This window comes from Rhinolophus hipposideros (genome assembly GCF_964194185.1).
Source record: "Rhinolophus hipposideros genome assembly, chromosome: 3".
NCBI lineage: Eukaryota > Metazoa > Chordata > Mammalia > Chiroptera > Rhinolophidae > Rhinolophus > Rhinolophus hipposideros.
In genome coordinates, this window is record NC_138049.1 from 26972588 (window position 1) to 26993871 (window position 21284).

The 21284-nt window shown below is 37.6% G+C and overlaps 1 protein-coding gene across 1 annotated transcript in view; it reads right to left on the reverse strand.

Moving 5' to 3' along the window:
- Nucleotides 1–17900, reverse strand: part of SGK1 (serum/glucocorticoid regulated kinase 1) — a 103585-nt gene extending 85685 nt beyond the window's left edge. Inside the window, exon 1 of the mRNA XM_081045179.1 lies at nt 16910–17900. Within this exon, the coding sequence (XP_080901305.1) occupies nt 16910–16978 (69 nt within the window). The 5' untranslated portion in view covers nt 16979–17900. The remainder of the gene's footprint in view (nt 1–16909) is intronic.
- Nucleotides 17901–21284: the final 3384 nt, after the last annotated feature.

Sequence of the window (21284 nt, forward strand, 5' to 3'; positions counted from 1 at the left end):
GAAGAACCTTCTAAGGGAGGAGAATGACGACAGGGGCTCTTGACTTTTTCAAGCCTTGAACCCTTCTGACTGTCTGGTGAAGCCTAGGGATCCCTTCCTGGAACAAGTTTTTCATGAACAAAGTAAAATACATTGGATAACAAAGTCATTCAAGTATATTAAAGTACAGTTAGCAAAATACCTTTTAAAATGTTTTTAGTACTATATAAATAGTACTATATGTGATTCTTTGTTAATGCATTCAATACCAAGGTCTAGATGAGAGCTAATTACTGTAAATATCTCAGTAATGATAAAGATACATGATATATCCTGGTACCTTCAACAATTGATATGAAAATATCTGTGATTTCTATTAGTGATAAAAAGGTCCTGGTAATACTACCGAAGTTCGTTGGCTACCTTCATAATTGGAAGAAGTTCTAAATTTCAGCTGGAGGTTAATGAAAATAAATATGCAATTTTTTTCCCATCGAGGTTCCTGACTTCCACCCAGAGACATCTCTCTTCCCTCAAGGGATCTATAAACCCCAGGCAAGAGCCCCTGGACTGGTGGCAGGACAGTGCAGTTGGGGAAGATTAAACTATTCAGCATGCTTGGAGAACAGAGCTCAGTGGATAAGGAAGGGGAAGAAGGAGAAAGGGAAGATATGAGGGGTGAGAGAGGTAAGCAAGGGCCTTGTCTTGGTAAGCTTCATGTACAATGCTAAGGAGTTAGGACTTTACTTTGAGAGCTGTGATGAGCCATTGAAATGTTTTAAGCACAAGGGTATCAAGCTCCAGCTTGTGTTTTAAAAAGCCCTTTTAGATTGCAGGTTGATAGGTTCTATGGGGCAAGACTGGCAGCAGGAGGCCAGTTAGGAAGTGGTGGCAGTTCTCCAGAGAAGGAGGAAGTTCGCCTGAGCCAGGGAAATGGCAATGCAGACTGTAAGTAAGTAGATGGAAGTTAGAGCAGAAGCTATTAAGGAGATAGACTTGACAAAAGTGGATTCCCTTTTACTCCTAAACCAAAGGCTCTGACAATGCTAGCATGAAAACAAGGAACTTCATTTTAATTTTCTGAATTTCCCGCAGCAATAGACCATGAGCATAGAGTGCCTGGTGAAAAAAACACAACAGTTGCTGGAGAAGTGATGTGATGTAATGGAAAGAAAATCTCAAATGTCATCAGTTGATGTGGGCCTTCTTATCTGTGTGGCCATGGGGAAGTTACTTAACATTTCTGAAGTCTAGTATCCCTGTTTGTAAAGTAAGGTTAAGGACACCTACATTCCTGAGTTGTGAAACACAAGGGAGAACAAAAAGTCATTGAACAGTTTCTAAATTACGTGCTATGAAAATGCTACTTGTGCTAGTATGTTATAATGAAATAAAGGATAATTATTACTGTAAGTCAGTATTTACTAAAGGTTGAAGAGGCATTTGAAGGAAGTAGTCTGTGTGATTCATAGTAGCTGGATGAATGTTGTGGGATCACATGGAACTACAACTGGCTCTGGAAACAAATAGAAGTGAGCTAAGTGTGAGCAAAAGGAGGCCTTTTCAGGGAGAAGAACAATAAGAATGAAGCGATGGAGGCCGGGGGCATCCCAGAGATGACAGAGGTGTGGAGTTATGCCAAGGAGTGTAGTGGATACGGTTAAGTATGCTGGATATGTGCAGAATGTTGAAGGCTTTGAAAACTCTCCAAAGAAGATGGTTGACATACAATAAAGCCCAGAAAAAGTATGGTTCCTAACATTATTATTATACGCTGGCTTAATAAACCACTTAAAAAAGAAAAGATTCCTACTCTGGAAAAAAGATTTCCAATCTGGAAATACTCAATGTTTGGATATGTCTTGTTTATTCTACTTTCAAAGAAAGAAATAGGCCATTTCCTTCTGGCAGGGTTGTGGAGCCTCTGGTAGCTTTTCCAATGTCTGTGACTTTTTCTTTTTTATCTCTCTGAGGTAGGTGGGGATGAATAATGCAATTTAAATGAAAGCATGGCGTTAGCTATTCTCAAGAGGGTCCGAATACTTCAGTTCTTCACAAAATAAAGTGCTTCTTTTATGCAGAAGAAGAAAGTAAATCAAGAAGAAGGGTAAAACAAAACAGTTGCTATCTTGAGAGAATAAAAGAGTTTATTGCCACAAAGAAGGAACCTGGCTTCTAAGTCAAGTCTGCCACTTCTCCAGATGATTTTGAAGAAGCTCCTTCCTCTTTTATGGCCTTGTTTCCTCGGGAAGACGTCACTAGTATGGGAAAGCTGTTCATCTGTCTAAAGTGCTGTGATTTCTTCATGGGAAAATCAAGGATATGAAAAGTAGGGAAGAGTAGATGTGGAGAGAGGGATAAAGGGATTCCATCATAAAAAATTCAGCCAAAAGACAATGACAACTTGCACCAAAGCCATGGATTTTAAAAAAGGGGATTAAAAAAAAAATCTATTTTGGAAGTAAACTTAATAAGATGTGTCAAAGAATTGCATGAATTGGAAGAAAAGAAAGAGGACTTCGTAGATTTCTGGCTCTAACAAATTAGTAAATGACAGTCTCATTTACTGAGCTGGGGAAAATTGGAGAAGGAACAAAATTAGGGAGGAAGGAAAATCAGTGTTCAATTTTGGACATGATTAGTTCCAGGTGTCTGTGAGACATTTGAATGGGAATATTAAGTAGACAACTGGAAACAGGCATCTGGCATTCAGAGAACTGATAAATTTATGGAAGATAATATGGGTTGTATTTAAAGGACAAGAATGAATGAACTTGTGTGTTCCTGAGGAGGGGGAAGAGAGAAGAGGCAGAGTGTATGGGAAAGTGAGAAAAGGTGGAAAACCAGAGTGAGAGGGAAAAGAAAGAAAGAGATGGGGAGAGGGAAAGGAGCTAGTTAGCCCAGGTTTGAACCTAAGCCACTCACACATCAGAGGTGAATAGAGCAGGAGCCTGTAAGGAAACTAAGAAATAACCCAGAGGTAGGAGGAGAACCTGGAGAGCCATGTGCCAAAGAAGTAATGACAGTTTTCGTAGGGGCAGTGGTCCACAGGGAAGCATGCCAAGAAAGAGAAAGTTAAAATGATGATGGATAAGTGTCCATTAAACAAAAGTGATACAAAACAAAAGAGCTTGATCTTGGAATGAAAGAAAACAGAAGAATGAAATACAAGTTTTTGAGCCTTTAAGTAGAAATATTTTCATGAAAGAGGAGCAGTAAAAGGATTTTGAAGATCATTTCAGTGTTTATGAGATACACGGATTATGATTTAGAATTTCTAATAGATTTCAAGTCTTGACAGCACAAGACAAATTAGGAAACCAAACTTAGCATTAAATTCAGATAGAATCTCATCAATAACTGACTACATGTTGGACATAAGGGTTTAGGTATCTGTTATTCTCACAGTGCCTTGTACACATGTAACTAAAAAAAGCAGAGTAATTTGTTGTCATTTGATTTAATGAGATCCTGCAAATGAAAAACTGTTTTAGCAATGAAGCCAGACCATTGCAGTTGTTCTAGGGACAAGTATCTATAGAAGATAAATTAATTTGTTCACCAGTTCCTAAGCCTCTGGAAACAATGAAATAACTCAGTAAAAGTGTGAACTTGCTGACCATACAGAGGTCTTTTGAGAAATGACTCTTAAAAAATAAAATCCAAAAGCATAAAAGTTTTACAGCACTATGTCTACAAATAGACTCACGAGTAAAATCACAGTTTAAAGCATAACAAAAAGGGGAGAAAAGTAGGCTATAAAGGTAGGTAATAATTTTTAGGTCTGTCTTGATAATATTTAATGTGTTTTGAGTACTAAGTATGTACTAGGCATTGGGGCTAAATGCTTTACATGTGCTATGTCATTTAATCCAACAGTTCTACGAGGTACGTGTTGTTATTAAACCTATTTCACAGATAAATCAATAGGCTTAGAACATTAAATAACTTACCCAATGTTACAAAGCTTATAAGTGATATAATTAAGAGCCCAGCTGGGTTTGTCTGATCCCATATTTGGAGTCCTTAATATCTTTCTCCTATATGACTGTGGGTCTTTTTTCTTCTGCTTTTTGATTATAACTAAAAATATTTTGATTAAAAAAGGTTATAGATAAATTCAGCACAGTTGGGTACCATTTGGAAAATTGTGCTGTTTTAGTGGAACAACTAGAAACATTCAATAGTTTCACTTTGCCACTCTTCCCATTGACAGGTGAGTATATCCCTCCTCTTGAATCTGAGCTGGCCCTATGACCCTTTTAATGAATCAAATTCAATGGAAGTGACACTGTATATCCTCCAAAGCTGGGTCTTACCAGATCTGCAGCTTCCCCTGCTCTCTTGAAGCACATTCTCTTAGAAGCCAGCAACCTTCTAAGAAGTTTATCTTAAGACCATGACACTGTAAAGAAGACCATGGTGCATGGAAAGAGAAAGAGGCCAACAGACAAACAATGAGGCACCAGATACAAGAGGGAAGTTGTCTTGGGCTTTCTGGCCCAGCTTAGCCGAGGCATGGCCCAGCCAACATCACTGGCAGACTATCCTAATGAGTCAACCCAAATTCCTAATTCACAGAATCGAGAGAGAGAGAGAGAGAGAGAGAGAGAGAGAGAGAGAGAGAGAGAGAGAGAGAGAGAGAGAGAGAGGTTGTTTTGATCACTAAGTTTTGGGTCTGTAACATAAATTTAATACTGTTGATACAATTTGGAAAAAAAATACTATTGATATGTTTTGGTGGGACAAACAGAAAAAGGTTTACTTTGAGTCTAATGGGCTTATGCTGCATATCTGAGATCACAAACCTACAGTTTAAAAGTTAGCTCTGGTTCAGTGGTTAATTTCTTCTGGTCTGAAGCAAACATTTTAAAGAAGAAAAGCTAGTAGAGAAGCTCCTTATATTTTAGAATTGCATTTCTTCCGTTTGTGCTATTTATTATTATAGTAATGCATTAGTATAATAATAATCTACTTTTAGAATTTGGAACTAGACCTTGATAGTTGCTCTTTGCTTTGTTGTTTAATTATATGCCTCCTATATTACTTTTAAAAATATCTGAGGCCGTTTACAATGAGATACAGATTAACAAGAGAGTTAAAATAAAAACAAGATTAAAGTCACATTCAGTAACTGAGAAATTTCTAAAGATTTGTCTAATTTGTTCACTGAAATTTACCTTTAAATTTAGCTTTGAGTTTCCTGGCAACTGAGGCAAATGTGTGGGATTATATCATGCTAAATGTGATTTCTTTCAGAAAAGAAAAGTCTTTAGTTTACAGCTAAATTATAGGTATTTTAGAGGAGTTTATAGAGGAATTTATTATATGGATTTCTTCACAGGGAACAGTAAATGATAGAAAACAATATCTTCAAAAAATGGTGTAATTTAGAATACAAATGTTCCTCAGACATGGAGTCTTAACATATGTCCCTGTTTAAAACAAAACAAAATAAAATTTAAAGGACTTTCATTTTCTCTGTGTGTGTTTAGATTACTTCCTTTTCCTTCTCCCCCTTAGATGAGAATTCCACATTTTCCTATATTTTCATTTGTTTCACCAAAGACTTACTGATAATCCACAGGAGCCAGACCCTGAGGGTGTAGTTGTAAGCAAAAGAGAGAGAAGAAGGTCCCTGCCCTCTAGGGATCAGAGTCCAGGAGGATATTAATAAACGTTAAGGACATTAATTAAATAGCTATAGCAGTATGTGATTACAATTTGACTGGTGCCATAAAAAAAAGTACAAGGAGCTATAAAGAATATATAATAGATGGATGTGATCCAAGTTCTTGGGGATGGCTAGGATGGGAAGAATGAAAAATATGTAATTTTTCATATCCCCATTCCTACCATAATGCCTGACACATATAGGTGCTCAATTCATGTTGGTTATTGATGATGAGAATAGGAAAAAAAAGGGAGGGCGTGTTTCAAAACTAATTCTGAACCTACTGTTCAAACGATAATGTCTTTAGAAAGGAAGGTACTGTTAGACATTTTCATTGCTCTAATTTTTGAAAAAGAATAAAGTGTATCACGTAAGAGCTAACTGTCAAGATATAAGATGAGAAAAAATTACACATTCTGAAATTCCATCTGATTGAGGTCAGGCCTAAAGGGTTACTCTCAAAGGCCCAATTTAAGGTGTGGGCCCTTTTACGTAAAAGCTGACTAATTTACGTAAAAGCTATCTAATAAATTAGATATGACTACTTCACCAAAGCTGATAACTAAGGCCCTGAATACAGTAAGTGCCGGGTCCTAGTTCTTACATTTACTGTTTGAGTTCAAGTAGAAAGAGAAAGCAATTTTATTGATGTTCTTTAGAGATATTCATTTACAGATCGTTATTAGTTAGTTGTAAGCTCTTAAGTGCTATGTTAGACATCTTATCATCCTTCTAGCTCCTAAAGCTTTGTTATATAACATTTAGCAGCAATTCTTTTCCTAATTACTATTCACTTCCCACTTCTACCACATTACCTACCACATTTTTTTCTTTAAATTTACTTTTTTAAAAAACAATTATTTGTTTTTTTTCAGTTACAGTTGACACTCAATATTATTTTATATTAGTTTCAGGTGTATGACATCGTGGTTAGACATTTATACAATTTATGCAGTGATTGTCCTGATCAGTGGAGTACCCACCTGGCACTATACATAGTTATTGCAATGTTATTGATTATCTTCTCTATACTGTACTTTACATCCTGTAACTATTTTGTAATTACCAATTTGTATTTCTTAATCCCTTCACCTTTTTTGCCCAGCCCCGTTCCTCACTGGCAACCATCAGTTTGTTCTCTGTATCTGTGAATCTGTTTCTGTTTTGTTTTTTCCATTTGTTTCGTTTTTTAGATTCTACATATAAGTGAGATCATATGGTATTTGTCTTTCTCAGTCTGGCTTATTTCACTGAGTATAATGCCCTCTAGGTCTATCCATGTTGTCGCAAATGGTAAGATTTCATTCTTTGTTATGGCCAAGTAATGCTCCACTGTATATATGTACCATATTTTCTTTATCCAGTTGTCTATTGATGGGCACTTAGGTTGCTTCTATATCTTGTCTATTGTAAGTAGTGCTGGCAGTGAACGTAGGGGTACATATATCTTTTCGAATTAGTGTTTTGGGTTTCTTCGGATAAATATCCAGAAGTGGAATTGCTGGGTCATAAGGTAGTTCTATTTTTAATTTTTTGAGGAACCTCCAAACTTTTTTTTTCATAATAGCTAAACCGCTTTGCAATCCCACTGACAGTGCACGAGGGTTCCCTTTTCTCCACATCCTTCATCTTTTTTTTTCTTTTTAAATATATTCTTGCCTGCCAAACCTTTCTGTCTTACTTGATGTCTTCCAGTGTTACATATTGTCTGCAGTAATGTTTCCCAGAACGTAACTAAGAATTTTAACAAAGTAAAAAATTCTACCTTAGAGCACATCCTATTTGAGAAGCTGCATTTCAGATATAAATGAGGCTTCAATGGTAAGGAAAAAAGCTCTGATATGGATTGAATTGTGTCCCCCACCCCAAATTCATACACATTTAACCCTTAAACAATGTAGGGGTGTGGGCACGAATCCCCATGCAGTCAAAAAATCTGCAAATAACTTTTGATTCCCCTAAAACTTAATTATGAATAGTGTACTGTTGACCAGAAGTCTTATTAATAACATAACAAATATTTTGTACATTATATGTATTAAATACTGTATTCTTACAATAAACTAGAGGAAAAAAATGTTATTAAGAAAAATCATAAAGAATAGAAAATAGGTTTACAATACTGTACGTATTTATTGAAAAAAATCCGCATAAAAATGGACTTGTGCAGTTCAAGCCCATGTTGTTCAAGGGTCAACTATATTATAGTCCTAACCCCAGAACCTCAGCATGTGAACTTATTTTGAGGTTGGGTCTTTATAGAGGTAATCAAGTTAACATGAGGTATGCTCTCATCTAATATGACTGGTGCTCTTATAAGAAGGGGAAATTTGGACAGATATACAGGGAAGAGAGATAATATGAAGATATAGGGAGAAGACAACCATCTAGAAGCCAAGGAGAGAGGTTTGGAACAGATCCTTCTCTCACAGATCTCAGAAGGAGCCAACCCTGCTGACACCTTGATCTCAGACTTCCAGCCTCCAGAACTGTGAGACAAACAGTTTCTGTCACTTAAGTCACCTAGTTTGTGGTACTTTGTTATGGCAGCCCTAACAAACCAGCACAGCCTCTATTTCCTTATAAAAATCAAAAATAGTTTTTGGAAGCTTTTTCTACCTCTCATCCAAAGATAGATTAGATGTTCTGTAATTCTCCTCCATGTAAGTGCCTTAGATGTCTTTGATATCTTTTAATTCCTTAAGCTTTCTAAATCCATTAAACATATTCTCCAGTAAACCAATATTTTCTTTAATTTTTTCTTGTTGATCATAATAAAATTGATGTAAAAGGTATAAGTATTTCACAAATCAAGCTCTTCAACTTGTTATAGGATTTAAAAAAAGAAATTCACATCCAGTGTTACAAAAATGCCAAACTAATCATCAGAATAGAATCCAGTTTAGAGTTTATTGCTCAAATCTAGTTTCTACGAAGCCTAACCAAGCAAAAATGTCATTTCATTACTTGTTTTGGAGTACATTAATTCATTAAGGCATTTGTTTCTAATTCTTCCTCACTTTTATTTGTTAGAATGCCAGACAACACTACTGTACTTAGGAGCCGTAGAAATCATGCCAAGATTTTCTTTAAATTCTTACTTCCTCTCTTTATCAATTCCTTCTCTATTTAACCAAGTAATTATTAGGTTGGTGCAAAAGTAATTGCGGTTTAAAAGGTTAAAAATAATTGCAAAAACAACAATTACATTTACACCACGGAATTGCACATGACACCTCCTCCCCCAACCTCAGGATTAAATTGTTTTGATTGACTCATTAAACGTGTATGATTGAGTGTTTATTATGTATAAGGCTCTCAGACAGCTGTGAACAGAGTAGGGATGATCTCTGTTGTTGGGGAGTTTATTTTCGAGGTTTCAGAGAAGCTATATGAGGCTGTAAAAGGAGTTCACGTTTAATGTCTTTACTTTTCCACTGTATGTCCATTGTTTTGCTACCTAACCTTGCTCCAATCTTTTTAACCACTCTGGATGCCATATACTCATAGTTTTCTTTCCCATAATTTTTTCTACACGGTAACCCAAATGAGTATGGGTTCAGAAAGATTCTGGCTTCAGAGGAAATATGATCAATTTTCAAGATCATTCTACGGAAAAGTTTATATTGGTGGCTAATAAACATTGAAAATACATATTCTTCCCTAATTAACTTTTTTTTTTTTTCTCCTCAGTCCTATAAAGACTTGAGTCTTAAAATGTTTCAACTGTTTTGGGAACATTTTCAACTTGCTATTTCTAGAAACTAAAATCTTTGAGAGGTCAAGGTGTTCTATATTGGACGATTTCACTCTAATCGACTCAGGGATACCAAGATATTCCTGAAGCCACCACGTTAGAAAAACATGAGTTCTCTGTTTTGTATGGAGCATGAGTTGAGGGGTATTTTGCTTCAGACTTTTCTCTCTTTTGCCTTGATGTGAGATTATCGTCCAGACACAGGAGAGAGAGAGAGAGAGAGAGAGAGAGAGAGAGAGAGAGAGAGAGAGAGAGAGAGAAAGAGAAAGATAGAAGAAGAACAAGAAGAAGAACAAGAAGAACAAGAAGAACAAGAAATAAGAAGAAGAAGAAGAAGAAGGAGAAGAAGAAGAAGAAGAAGGAGGAGGAGGAGGAATAGGAGGAGAGGGAGGAGGGGGAGGAAAAAGAGGAGGAGGAGAATAGAGGAAGAGAGAGAAGAAGAGAAAAGGGGAAGAACCACACACCCAGTTATTCCCCAACCAAACGGAATTTTGGGTGAATGCCCTGAGGTAGGAAGAGAAAAGAGACCAAGGTTACCCCAAGGCTATAAAAATAGCTATGTGGACTCTTCCCAGAAAAATGTCACAGCAGACTCTGGAAAGCAATTAAAGTAATATTTTGGCATCTTTCATTACCAAGGGGAAGATTCTCCTACTGCCCTACTTACAGCCTTGATTTTTATTTCCCTTTGTTCTAAATACTTATGAAATCATTATCGAATGCTACGAAAAAATAGGTGTAAGAGTAAACAAACGCTGACAGTAATCCTTTCTCCAAATGCCAGAGCAGAAGGAAGACAGTCCCTAACATGCATTGCTGTGTGCTTCATCCTCTTTCCACCTCCTTCTCTGCTTTCTTCCACATCATCTTTACAATTGGCCAGCTTCACTGTGCGATCTGCCAGAGAAAGCTGGGCACTTGCTGGTACATCTGCCCTTAGAACAAGGACCAGGTTAGGTCCCTGCAACTGCCCTTCATACTTCTGGGCCAGGGGAATGCACTGAGGCTAAGGGCCAAAGCAGTTTGCTTTCCCAGTAGGAAAGACTTGGATCTCCTAGAGGCTGCGCATACTCCTACAGTTGAAATACCTTGGGGAAACCTTTTGCATTGTGACTTTAACTTTCTTAAACTCCATGGAAGGGACAGAAGTACTTATCCCATGGTGGTGAGGACCCAACAATTCCACACTCAGATAAGTTGATAAACTAGGAACTAAGGCTTTAGGTAACAGGCAGGAAATAGGATCCCACTTGTAAGTCTGGAATCTTTTTATCTGCCAATGTTAAGAATGTTATTTTTACTATTCAATATTTTGGACTTTTTAAAAAAAATTAACTGGTATGAATTCAAATATACCTCCACTTTAAAATATACCTCCTCATTATTTCCATTATTGGAAATATTTCCACTATCTTTAGCTTGATCTAAATTTCTAATTAAACTTTTCTATTGCTCCAGTTCCCATTACAATTCTTACCCTTATGCTTTTATAATCAGAAATGTTCCATAGGGGACATGCATTTCAATAGTGCCCCCTGCCCCATTTTAGATTTGCTTTATCTTACAGATCATAAAATATGGGTGAGCTCAGACTATTTCTTACTCTAGTGTTACACATGGCTTCAATACTTCAGCACCACTTCTTCAAATAACAAACAAACAAACAAACCCCAAACCCAGAAATTTCCAAGAAGTCTGTAGTACTTTACATTCAAAATATTTCCTAAGCACTGTAGCAGAGTGACAGTGGAAGTATTGTAGGGTGTTTCTGAAGCCTGCTGGGGTGACAAAATATTTACTACATGAGAATGGCTTCTCACTTGCATTTGTGGTGCTAATATGTAACCCACCAGCACAGACAAACCTACCCAGATAAACTCAGCCCCACTACAGTACAGGCTCTCTGAGACTTAGTGGTTGAGTGGAAAAAGCATCTTGAGTTCAAACTTTTTTTTTTTTTTTACTCAGTGGCTCCTAAGACCATGTTGAAAATGAGGAAAAACAACAATCAAAAAGATGTTTTTAGAATTTGAGGTGGGAAAATACATAATACAAGACTGTATAGTACTAATCGCAGTGATCTGTACTAATATAAAATAGAAAGAGATTAATGAATCATTACTACATCTGTTTTATTTGACCTAACAGGAAATTCATTATAGAAAAGCAGTTGTGGTGTGGGCATTGGATCAGCAAACAAACTGAGGTCAAAGCTCCCTAAGTCCCAGCCAGCTCTCAAGGGTAGCAACACTTGTCTGTGAACCAGATTTAAGTTATTTTTCAAAGTCTTCATTTACATATTATCCACATACAAACATAAAGAGAACTAAAATACATTACAGTCCTGAGATATTAATCTGTTTCAAAAAGGAAGAGGGAGAGGAGGTGGACTAGCCAACGACTTTGGGGCAAGTTACTACAAGGATTCATTCATTCATTCTTTACTCATACTTTCATTTAACAAATGTGGTTTGACCAGTAGGGGACATCGTGAACAGGGTGGGAGGTTCTGTGTCCTTAAGGACTCTTCAGCACAGCACATGGCCCCAGTCACACTGCACTGTAAATTAGGACTGCTTACTCACCTGTAGTTCCCACAGGTGTGCTGTGCTATTGGTAAATACACAGGAGGGACTCAAACAGCTCAGATTTTAGCTACTTCTGAAGAAAGCACAGCAGAAGCCATTGGAGTCTCCATCAAAGAAGAATGGTCAAATATATCTTGGAGAAATCTGAGATAGACCTCTGATTTGTTGGAAAGCATTCCTATTGCCCTCAGGAGTCACTTGGGAAATGTATCTCTCCATAGCTACAGTCATCCGCCCACCCCCCCACACCCCGCACACACACCCAATCCTTTCTGGATCATCTTCACGGGTAGTTTCCAGTGGGGAGAGCCAACCCTGCAGCTGTGTTAGCATCATCGCAGTTCACTCCAGTGATGCAAATGTAAAAACTGGTGGTGCTAAAGCTGACTGCCTGAGTTTGAATTCTGGCTACACCTCTTCCTAGCACCATGACCTTGGACCAGTTACTTAAGCTCTCTGACCTCAGTTTCCTTGGCTGTAAGATGGGCACAATGGAGTGACTGTGAGGATTAGACTGGTAAAGTGCTTTGAACAGTGCCTGACCCTGAGTAAACTCTCAATAAATGCTAGAGCCCTCTGAAAAGACATCGGAGGTTTCACATAAAGAAATGACTTTTGTTATCATTCCAATTCAGATACTTTAAGCAAATACAATAGAACAGTAAAGGGAAATAACTGTAAAGGGATGCTGTTCGTGGAACAGTTGTGGAGATTAACGACTTCAGAGGAGCTTAATTTCATTTCTCAGCTCCGTTAGAATAAACGTCATAACCAGGCTGAAAACCTTTGCTTGGTTCCCCATCACTGTTAGAGAAAGGAGGAAGCTAGGGCAGTCATACCTTTTCACTTCTCCTCTGAGCACCCTGGATTGTTGAATATCAACAGGCATGACGTACAGTGGTTACAAATATGGACTCTGGGGCCAAGATATTTGATCCAGACCTTGACTCTGCCACTAACTAGCTGTGTGATTTAGGCCTAGGTCCTCCACCTCAGTTTCTTCATCTGTGAAATCTAGTATCTACCTTCAGGTTTTTATGTGTGAGAATTTAAATATATAATATACTTAAGCCTCTTAGAACAGTGTCCAGTGATATTAGTTCGATATAGGTGATAGTTGTTATAAAAATTGTTGTTAGTAAATAACCATACAAGGAGTTGTTCACAAAAATCATGAAATACTGAGTCGACTCAGAAGTGTCTTATCAAAGTTGTGGTCACTAGGCAGTTAGCTCTATGAAGACAAGAACTGTATTTTGTTCCTATTGTACTAGTCAAAAAAAAAGAATGTATGAGGCATGAAGCACTGGACTAAATTTAGAGCAGAATGAAGAGGAAAGCACATTAGATCTGGAAGTGAAAACCCTATGTGTGAGGGGTGGCTTAGCTCCATTCTAATTTGACTAGACATGTAATTTCATCTGTAAAACAGAAAGGTCAATGAGAGAATTTCTAAGGTTCAATCCAAATCCAAAATTCTATATGGCTAGATATCCTTTACATTTTTACAAAAGGTACTGACATTATGACTGTAGACGTCTTTTTTACCTACCTAGTGTAGTTCCAAAATGGATTATCAAGTTGAAGATAATGGCATTTGTTTGTGTTTTCTGTGACAAAATACAAGAATCTGAATCATGAACAAATCTTTAAATCCATGAAAATAGATTATCTTGAGCACAACTGACTCTTGGATTGTAAGAATAAACTGGTAAGGACATTTTCCCATTCATCTTAAATGAATTTTTAGAGACTCTAAGAATAAAACGTAATCCATAGGTATCTAATGCTAACTTATTAACACATAGAGAATGAAAGTAGAACTCTTCCAGAGTTTAGTTTAGCAATTCTCAACTAAATGAAAATAATCTGGTGTTTGAGCTTCTAAAGACATGTGGGTGAAAAGCATAAGTCCAAAGGATTTGAGGGAACCACCACCAGGACTGCTTTTCTTCAGATTGTGTTCCTAGAAGCTGGGTTCCCCCCAGCTGCCTCTGCCAGTGTCATTACTGAGGGCTAGAATGGAACTGCGAGAGGCCTCTTGGCCATCACAGTTCTAATAAATCAGGTAGTGGCATAAGGATTTTACATGGGAAAACAGATTCTGTTGTGGGGAAAAAGAGAGAGAAGACGCTTTGAAGTAAACGTCTGAATTAAAAATATGTGCTTTGGGTTAAACAAAGTTTAAATTTTAGCTCTGCTAATTTTTAGCTACGTGAGCTTGGGCTGGTTGTTTACTGTCTCTAAGCCACACTTTGCACATTTAATAATTTTTGTTACTTCGGAGGGTTACTGTGAGGATTAAATGAGATAATACATGCAAAGCACTTGGCCCATAATGTCCAAAACATAATAAACACTCAATAAATAGATGGTGGCTATACTTTCCTAAATGAATGGCAGAGGCAAATGATCTATATTCTCTTTTGGCGAGCTTCTTAACGCTCCTGTTGGAATGTCTCAGAGACATAGGAAGCACTATTGAAGCCTTCTTCGTTCCAAACCTCAGTCTTCTTAGTAAGCCCTAAAAAACTATGGGTTTTTTCCTAAGATTTACTCATGGTTTCATTTGTGCACTGGACAAATGTTCTCTTTATACGACTGTCCAGTTAGGTTAAAAATAAAATATGCTTTAATGTGTGGAACTTCAACAATAGAATACAGAAAAAACGGATTATTCTTATCTGAAAACAAAGGATTTCTAGTATATGAATATATGCAGAGAAAAGGTCTGGAAAATATGGACACCAACATGGTCTTAACAGTTACCTCTGGGGAAGGGAGGAAGATTGGGGAGGAAGATCAGTTATTTTCTTAATGTTTTACACATTTATTTACATATTAGTTGTGTAAATAAAAACAAACAACCCCCCCCCCAAATAAACAAAAAAGCAAAACCCAAAACAAAGCCATGGTACAAACTGAAATGAACTTTCAGGACAGAGAACTTGAACCCTTAGACAAGAATCAAGGGATTTATCCCTGGGGTTATCCATGACTTGACACAAAGTCATATTCTACTTAGTCTGCTGTCCTTGACGAGTAAAGCAGGAGGGGGTTTTTCTGATAGACCCAGGTTCAAAGCAGATGAAGCAGCCTGCTAGCCAGCTTGATGTAAACTTCTTTTCTCTTGGCATTTACTCAGATAAGACATCAGTACCCTGGCTAGTTCTTTGCAAAATTCAAGGTCTACAGAGGCATCAACTGAAGGTTATTGGTAAATTATGCTTTTAAACAAAAAGAAATCAGATGGTAAACTAGTGTATCTATTAGTACATTTCAATAGCAAAGAAAATAAGAGACAACTTAAAAAAAAAAAATCTGCCTGACAGCTACTTGGTTGATTAAAGATACCTGACTGAGAAGTGTTAAATTATCACCACCTCTCCCACCAATACCACATAATTAATTAATTAAAAGAGAGTAAAGCGTTTAAGTGTTGCAGTATGGGCTACGGCTGTTTTTAGTAGCAAAATATTTGTTTGCTGTTGGAACTTAGTTTTCACAAAAAGCCCTTTCCTTGGAAAGAAATATTTTAGCTGCAGGGAGAACAGGAACAGTGTGGAGCTCTGAGAAGTTGCATTGACTTGCTTTGATTCAGCTTGCTGTCTCCACTAGAGAGGAACCTCGCCTTGCTCTTGGGCTCCAAGAGTACTAGCCAGGACAGGGTGGGTTTGCTTTGGTTTTAATGCTTATGTTGTGGCCCCTGTCGTAAGGGAAGATTTTGCTTTCCTGAGAACTCAATCAAATATGTGTAGGAGCTTATACTGGCCCTCTGGCTGGGCCTGACCTGCTGTTTCCAGCCCTGCCCTCCCAGCTTGCCTGACCATTTAGTGCAGGGAGGTGGTCCAGCCCAGACTGTAATTCACTGTGTTCTGCTGGTGAGTTAGTGAAGGGCTGCATCAGGAGCAGCACAGAAAGGACCTGAATGAAGTAAGAATGAATGGAGAAAGCCATTTTGATGGAATTGCCCTAGGGTATTAAACAGTCCCAGGCAGCTGGAGGCTGGAGGACACTTCTGTTGCTTAAGAAACTCTCCATAAGAGTGTCAGTCATCAGTCACTTCACAATTATTAATTTCTTACCTCCCGCTTGTGTATACATTTGCAAATTTATGTAGACCATCAGTGTGACCGTGACAATGAACTGAGTTTATTATAAAACACACAAAAAAAAGAAAAAAAATGTGCTCATTTATAATCAATGTAACATTAATGCTGTGAATGAAGGAGAAAGGGATTTAAGACATTAATGTATACAGCAGCATAACCTCATATTATCACTTGAATTCAGACCGCCCAGTGCGCTCTCTAAAACAGACAGTCGTATGAAGCAAAATTAAAGAGATTTGAAACAGAGGTTTTAAAATGCTGGATTCCATCATTTCTGTAAAAGGTCATTCCAGTCCTTGGCTATTTTTACCATGGATAGAGAGACTCAGCAAGTTATGGGCTGAATGGATATGGGGAGCCAGGAGCTGCTGCCTCTGACAAATGAAGATGCTATCGCAGTGAGTAAATGTGAAGGGTGGAAAAAGTTGAAGCCTTGAAAGATAACACAGAAAGCTACTGCATCACTCCCTGACTACAATTGCTAGCCATAACTGTACCCAGGCCAACTTGCTTTGAAACTGCCTGTAATCTTGAAGCTTTGATTGAGAAATTCCCATTCCCAACTCAAACCCTCCTTAAGGCATCCCAGCCCAACCCCCTTCTCCCAAAGCAACTCTTCCTAAGCTCCTCCACCTCCACATTGGCATCAAGGCAGGTATATTTCCCAGCTGGACCACTGCCACCAGAAGCACAGCTTTGCTTCAGGGTTGGGCAGCAAAACCTTAGGCTTACCTCAGGCAAGCAATCAAAAGCGTTTAAGAGAAGAGCAGAAAACAAAAGAAACAAAACCTGTCCTTACCCGCTTCTTAAAAAATTGGAAGGCTGAGCATTTCTTGACTGGGAATCCATTCATGTCTTTGTTTACCATTTTCCACAGTGGGAAGTTCACAGTTATAGGTCCAGCGTGGCACCCGCCTGGTTCGTGAATCTGGTTCCCGGTTTCCCTCCTGGAGACAGTTTAATCAAGACGGAGCGGGATGGAGAATCTAGCGGGGCGCAGGTCCTCACTCACACATTCTGCAGCAGCGGCTACTGCAGCAACCTCTCTCCACTTTCAGTTGCCACGGGCAGTGGCTTTTCTCTTCTCATCACTGCTCCGAAACACAGGCATCACCGCTATGGGACCCCAGGATGCCGCGGATTCCGGCGAGATGCTGCTGCTGCCCAGCGAGAGAAGGTCCCCCACTGCGCCCCGCCCCCCCCCCGCCCTGGCTACCTGGCTGTTCTGCGGAGGGTGCGGTGAGCTAGTGAGTCGCTCTGCTCCAGGTGATGCGCTTCTGGAAGCTGCTGGAGAGGAGAGCTGTTTTTGATTGTGCAAGTTCCAGTGGGAGCTGTAGTTAAGCAGCTGAGAGAAGGAACAAGAAATAGCAGAAGCCAGAGGGAGGGAGGGAGAGCTGTGCCAGAAAGGCAGAGGAAGAGCGAAAGCGATGCTGGAAGACGCAAGGATTCATGAATATCTGAGCAGCTGATGGAGAGAGGGCACCAGCTCAGGAAGCACTGAAAATCAGTTTACTCCCCAGGGGAGGGCAACTTTAATAGCTTTTCTCTTTTCTTTTTGTGGTGAGGACCATTTTAAAATCTGTCTCATACAAAATGCAGACCGTTTTTGTTTTATGCTCATTGAAATTTTTTTGACACGTATTTCTGAACAAAAGCCTCTCAATGGAAATTTAATCAAATTTATTCCTGATCTGTCCAAATGTGGAGAAAAATGAAAGAAAGTGCAAGCATAGGCACGACAATGGATGATCTGTCACTATGCAGAACCTCTTCTAGCATTCTCTTCCTACTTGTCATGACCCAGTAGCAACAGTGAAGGTAATTGTGTCTTTTTCACTAAAGAAGCCTGTTGAAAAAGAACACAATAGACATATATGAATTGTTTTATGAAGAAACACAAACAGCATTACCAAAAGGTATTATGAATTCATTTAATGGAGAGGGAGGACTGGTGAATAAGAGAGTAAAGCATTCTTAACCAAGTGAAAATCTACCTCCCAAATCCTTACCCATGTTATCTTTGTACATTAAATTCAATTTAAAAAGTCGTTTAATTTTTGTGTGGTCTATTTTTCCACTTTTACTCTTTAGTGCTGATGTTTTATGGAGACTTAAAAATGAGAGTTGATAGATAAATGAATAGAGCAAAGAAAATAAATGTGGCATCTGATCGGGCAGTGCTACAACATCAGTGTGTGGCTTTCTGCCAGTCACCTGACCACAGGATGCCTCTCAGAGGGTGCCTCATCCATGAAATGGAGGCAACCATTCATTCACTCATTCATTCATTCATTCATTCATTCATTCATTCATTCAGTCACTTCTTTCCTGTGTCATTCCATTTATCCAGCAAATCAAATCTAAATATAGCAAGTGTCCCCAGGATGGAGAGCCTTTTCAGTCATCATAAGGGGATATAATCGATAAATGAGGGAAAGGCACGATGCCCACTTGATAAAACCAAAGACCAGCTCATTAAAAACAAGACACCTAACATTGTTAAAATATTGATATGATATTCTCTGGTAGGAAGAGAAACATATAAGTTAACTGGGGATGGGATGCATTAATTTCATTGAATTGGAGTATAAATCTCTATAGTTGGACCAGGTTTTTTGAAAGAAATACAAAACAATGAACTCTTATGTGCTAAATACTTTGAAGTTTCCAAGAGAAAAGTGTAACACAACTAAATAATGGTATTATGACTGAGGGAAAATAAACTATTCACGTTGGAGAGATATATTATCCAAGATTCAAGGATACATTATTTAATCTGCAACATTGATACGTTTTGTAGTATTTCTAAAAAGTTCATTTGAAATTCTGGTAATTAAAAAGAGAATTTTTGAGGATAACAAAAATGTTCTCTGTCATGATTATGATGGTGGTTATATAACTATGCATTTGTCAAAACCCATCAAACTTTATACCTGAAAGAGAAAAATTTTGCTGTATGTAAATTATAGTTCAATAGACCTGATTTAAAAAAAAAAAAATCATGACCATTCAAATTCTTTCCTGTTTCTCATTTTGCCTCTCCCCAAGAAGTATTTTAACAGGTATTTACTGAGTTTGAGTGATATGTAGGAAGGGTTCGCTAAGCATCTGGTAGGAAGGAGTGCTAGGGGCCTTGTCCTTATTCCTCATTGGCCCAGCATGCATACTGGTTTTAAGCACTGTATGTATATTTGGTGTGAAGGGAGGATGGCTAATAGAAACTATGAGGGAGGAGGTGAAGATAGTTAAATACTGTCCTTCCTCCCTACTATGCTACCCCTTGGACATGCTGCCATTGTTACTAGTCTATGCTAGGTCCTATTGGAAGTTACTATGAATACAAACATGAATACAAACATCAATAGTTTCTGTCACTAAGGAAATAAAAAAACTAGTGGAGAAACACTATATAACTATAACTATATATATATATATATATATATATATATAGACACATATATACACACACACACACATATATATATATATTTGTTTGGTGCAAAAGTAATTGCGGTTTTTGCAATTATTTTTAACCTTTTAAACCACAATTACTTTTGCACCAACCTAATATAATATATTATATATTATATATAATATATATAATATATAATAATATAATACACATAATAATATATAATATTATATATTATTACTTTATATATATAATATATACGTAATATAATATTATATACATAGTATATATAATATATACAGAGGGTGCCAAAAAAACGTATACACATGACTTGTGTTCATCTTTTGTTATCAGTATATATTGAGTGTTACAATTTTAATACAGTTTTTTCCTTTTTTAAAATGTGTATACATTTTTTGGCACCCTCTATATATTACATATAATATATGAACGTTACCTCACCTTGGTTTAGGGGGATGGCAGGTGGCCTACAGTGAGTGGGGGGGTGCCCAGGAAGTTTTCCTCAAAGGGATAATATTAGTGCAGAGCGCAAAAGAAAGAGTAGAGTTCAGCCAGATGAAGGAGGGAGAAGCATAGGGCAGAGGTTCTGATCAGATCAGGTAGCCTATTATTTTGGACTATATTTTGGTCATTGAAATACTAGAGAAATGTGTAAGTACACTGTGTTGGCCACTAAGGGAAAAAAGACATCTCTCATCTCTTACCTCTATTTTCATAAATAAAACATTCTGCAGATATGCCTGGAGTGACTGCTATTTACTAAATGTCTCCTTTGCCAGGTTTGTTAACACTTACAAAAGAGCACAGACTACTGCTTATGATAAAAGAGAAAATAACCCCTGGACTCTGATAACAATCCTGTTTGCATTAAACTCGTTTTAATTTAATTAATTTATCGACTTACCTCCTTTTCTCATTAAACATCTTCATTTATTTTTGTAGCCCCAGCAACCAGTGGACTGATCAGGCTACGCTAGACAATCGATGAATGGTTTTCAAATGAATTAAACAAAAAATTATGTAGCGCTAACATCAATGACCCTGGCACCAGACCATTTGTAGGAATCATTAAATATCTGTGAGATTCTTAAACTATTAAGTAAACTCTCATCATAAACAGTGTGCTGAGCTCTACTAAGAGCAAATGAGCCTCAATCCTCACTATTTCTTCTTTAAGCCTCAAGGACATGCCTACCCTGGGATGGAGGACACATCTTTTTTTATGGAAAAATCTAATGTTAAAAAGAATCCCTTGAACCTCTATTTGCTTTTTTTTTTGTAGTATATTCACTTTTCCTCCCAACGATATTGTTTAAACTACAACACAGAATAAAAAAAATAAAGCAGCTAAATAGGACTAACTACCATTATATATATGAAGTACAGAGAGTGCTAAGCTAATTTGGAAGATACAGTTACTAACCTCCCTTCTCTAATTATGTGACATTGAACTAGTCCCTTCAGATCCCTGAGATTCAGTTTTTTCATCTGTAAAATAATAATCATAAAATGCATTCCATCTACCTCATAAGGTAATTGTCATTACCAAATGATATGAGAAAGGGTCTTGTGAAACAGTAAATAACTACATTTTGGTTTTACTAAAGCAAGAGCCATACAGTGCTGTAATACTTTTTTAGAAAGTTTATCTTTCCATAGACTAAAGTGTTTTTGTGTGATACGACTAGCTGTTGAATGGAATGTAATTTTTTTCTATAGCAACCTAGAAAATACAAAAGAT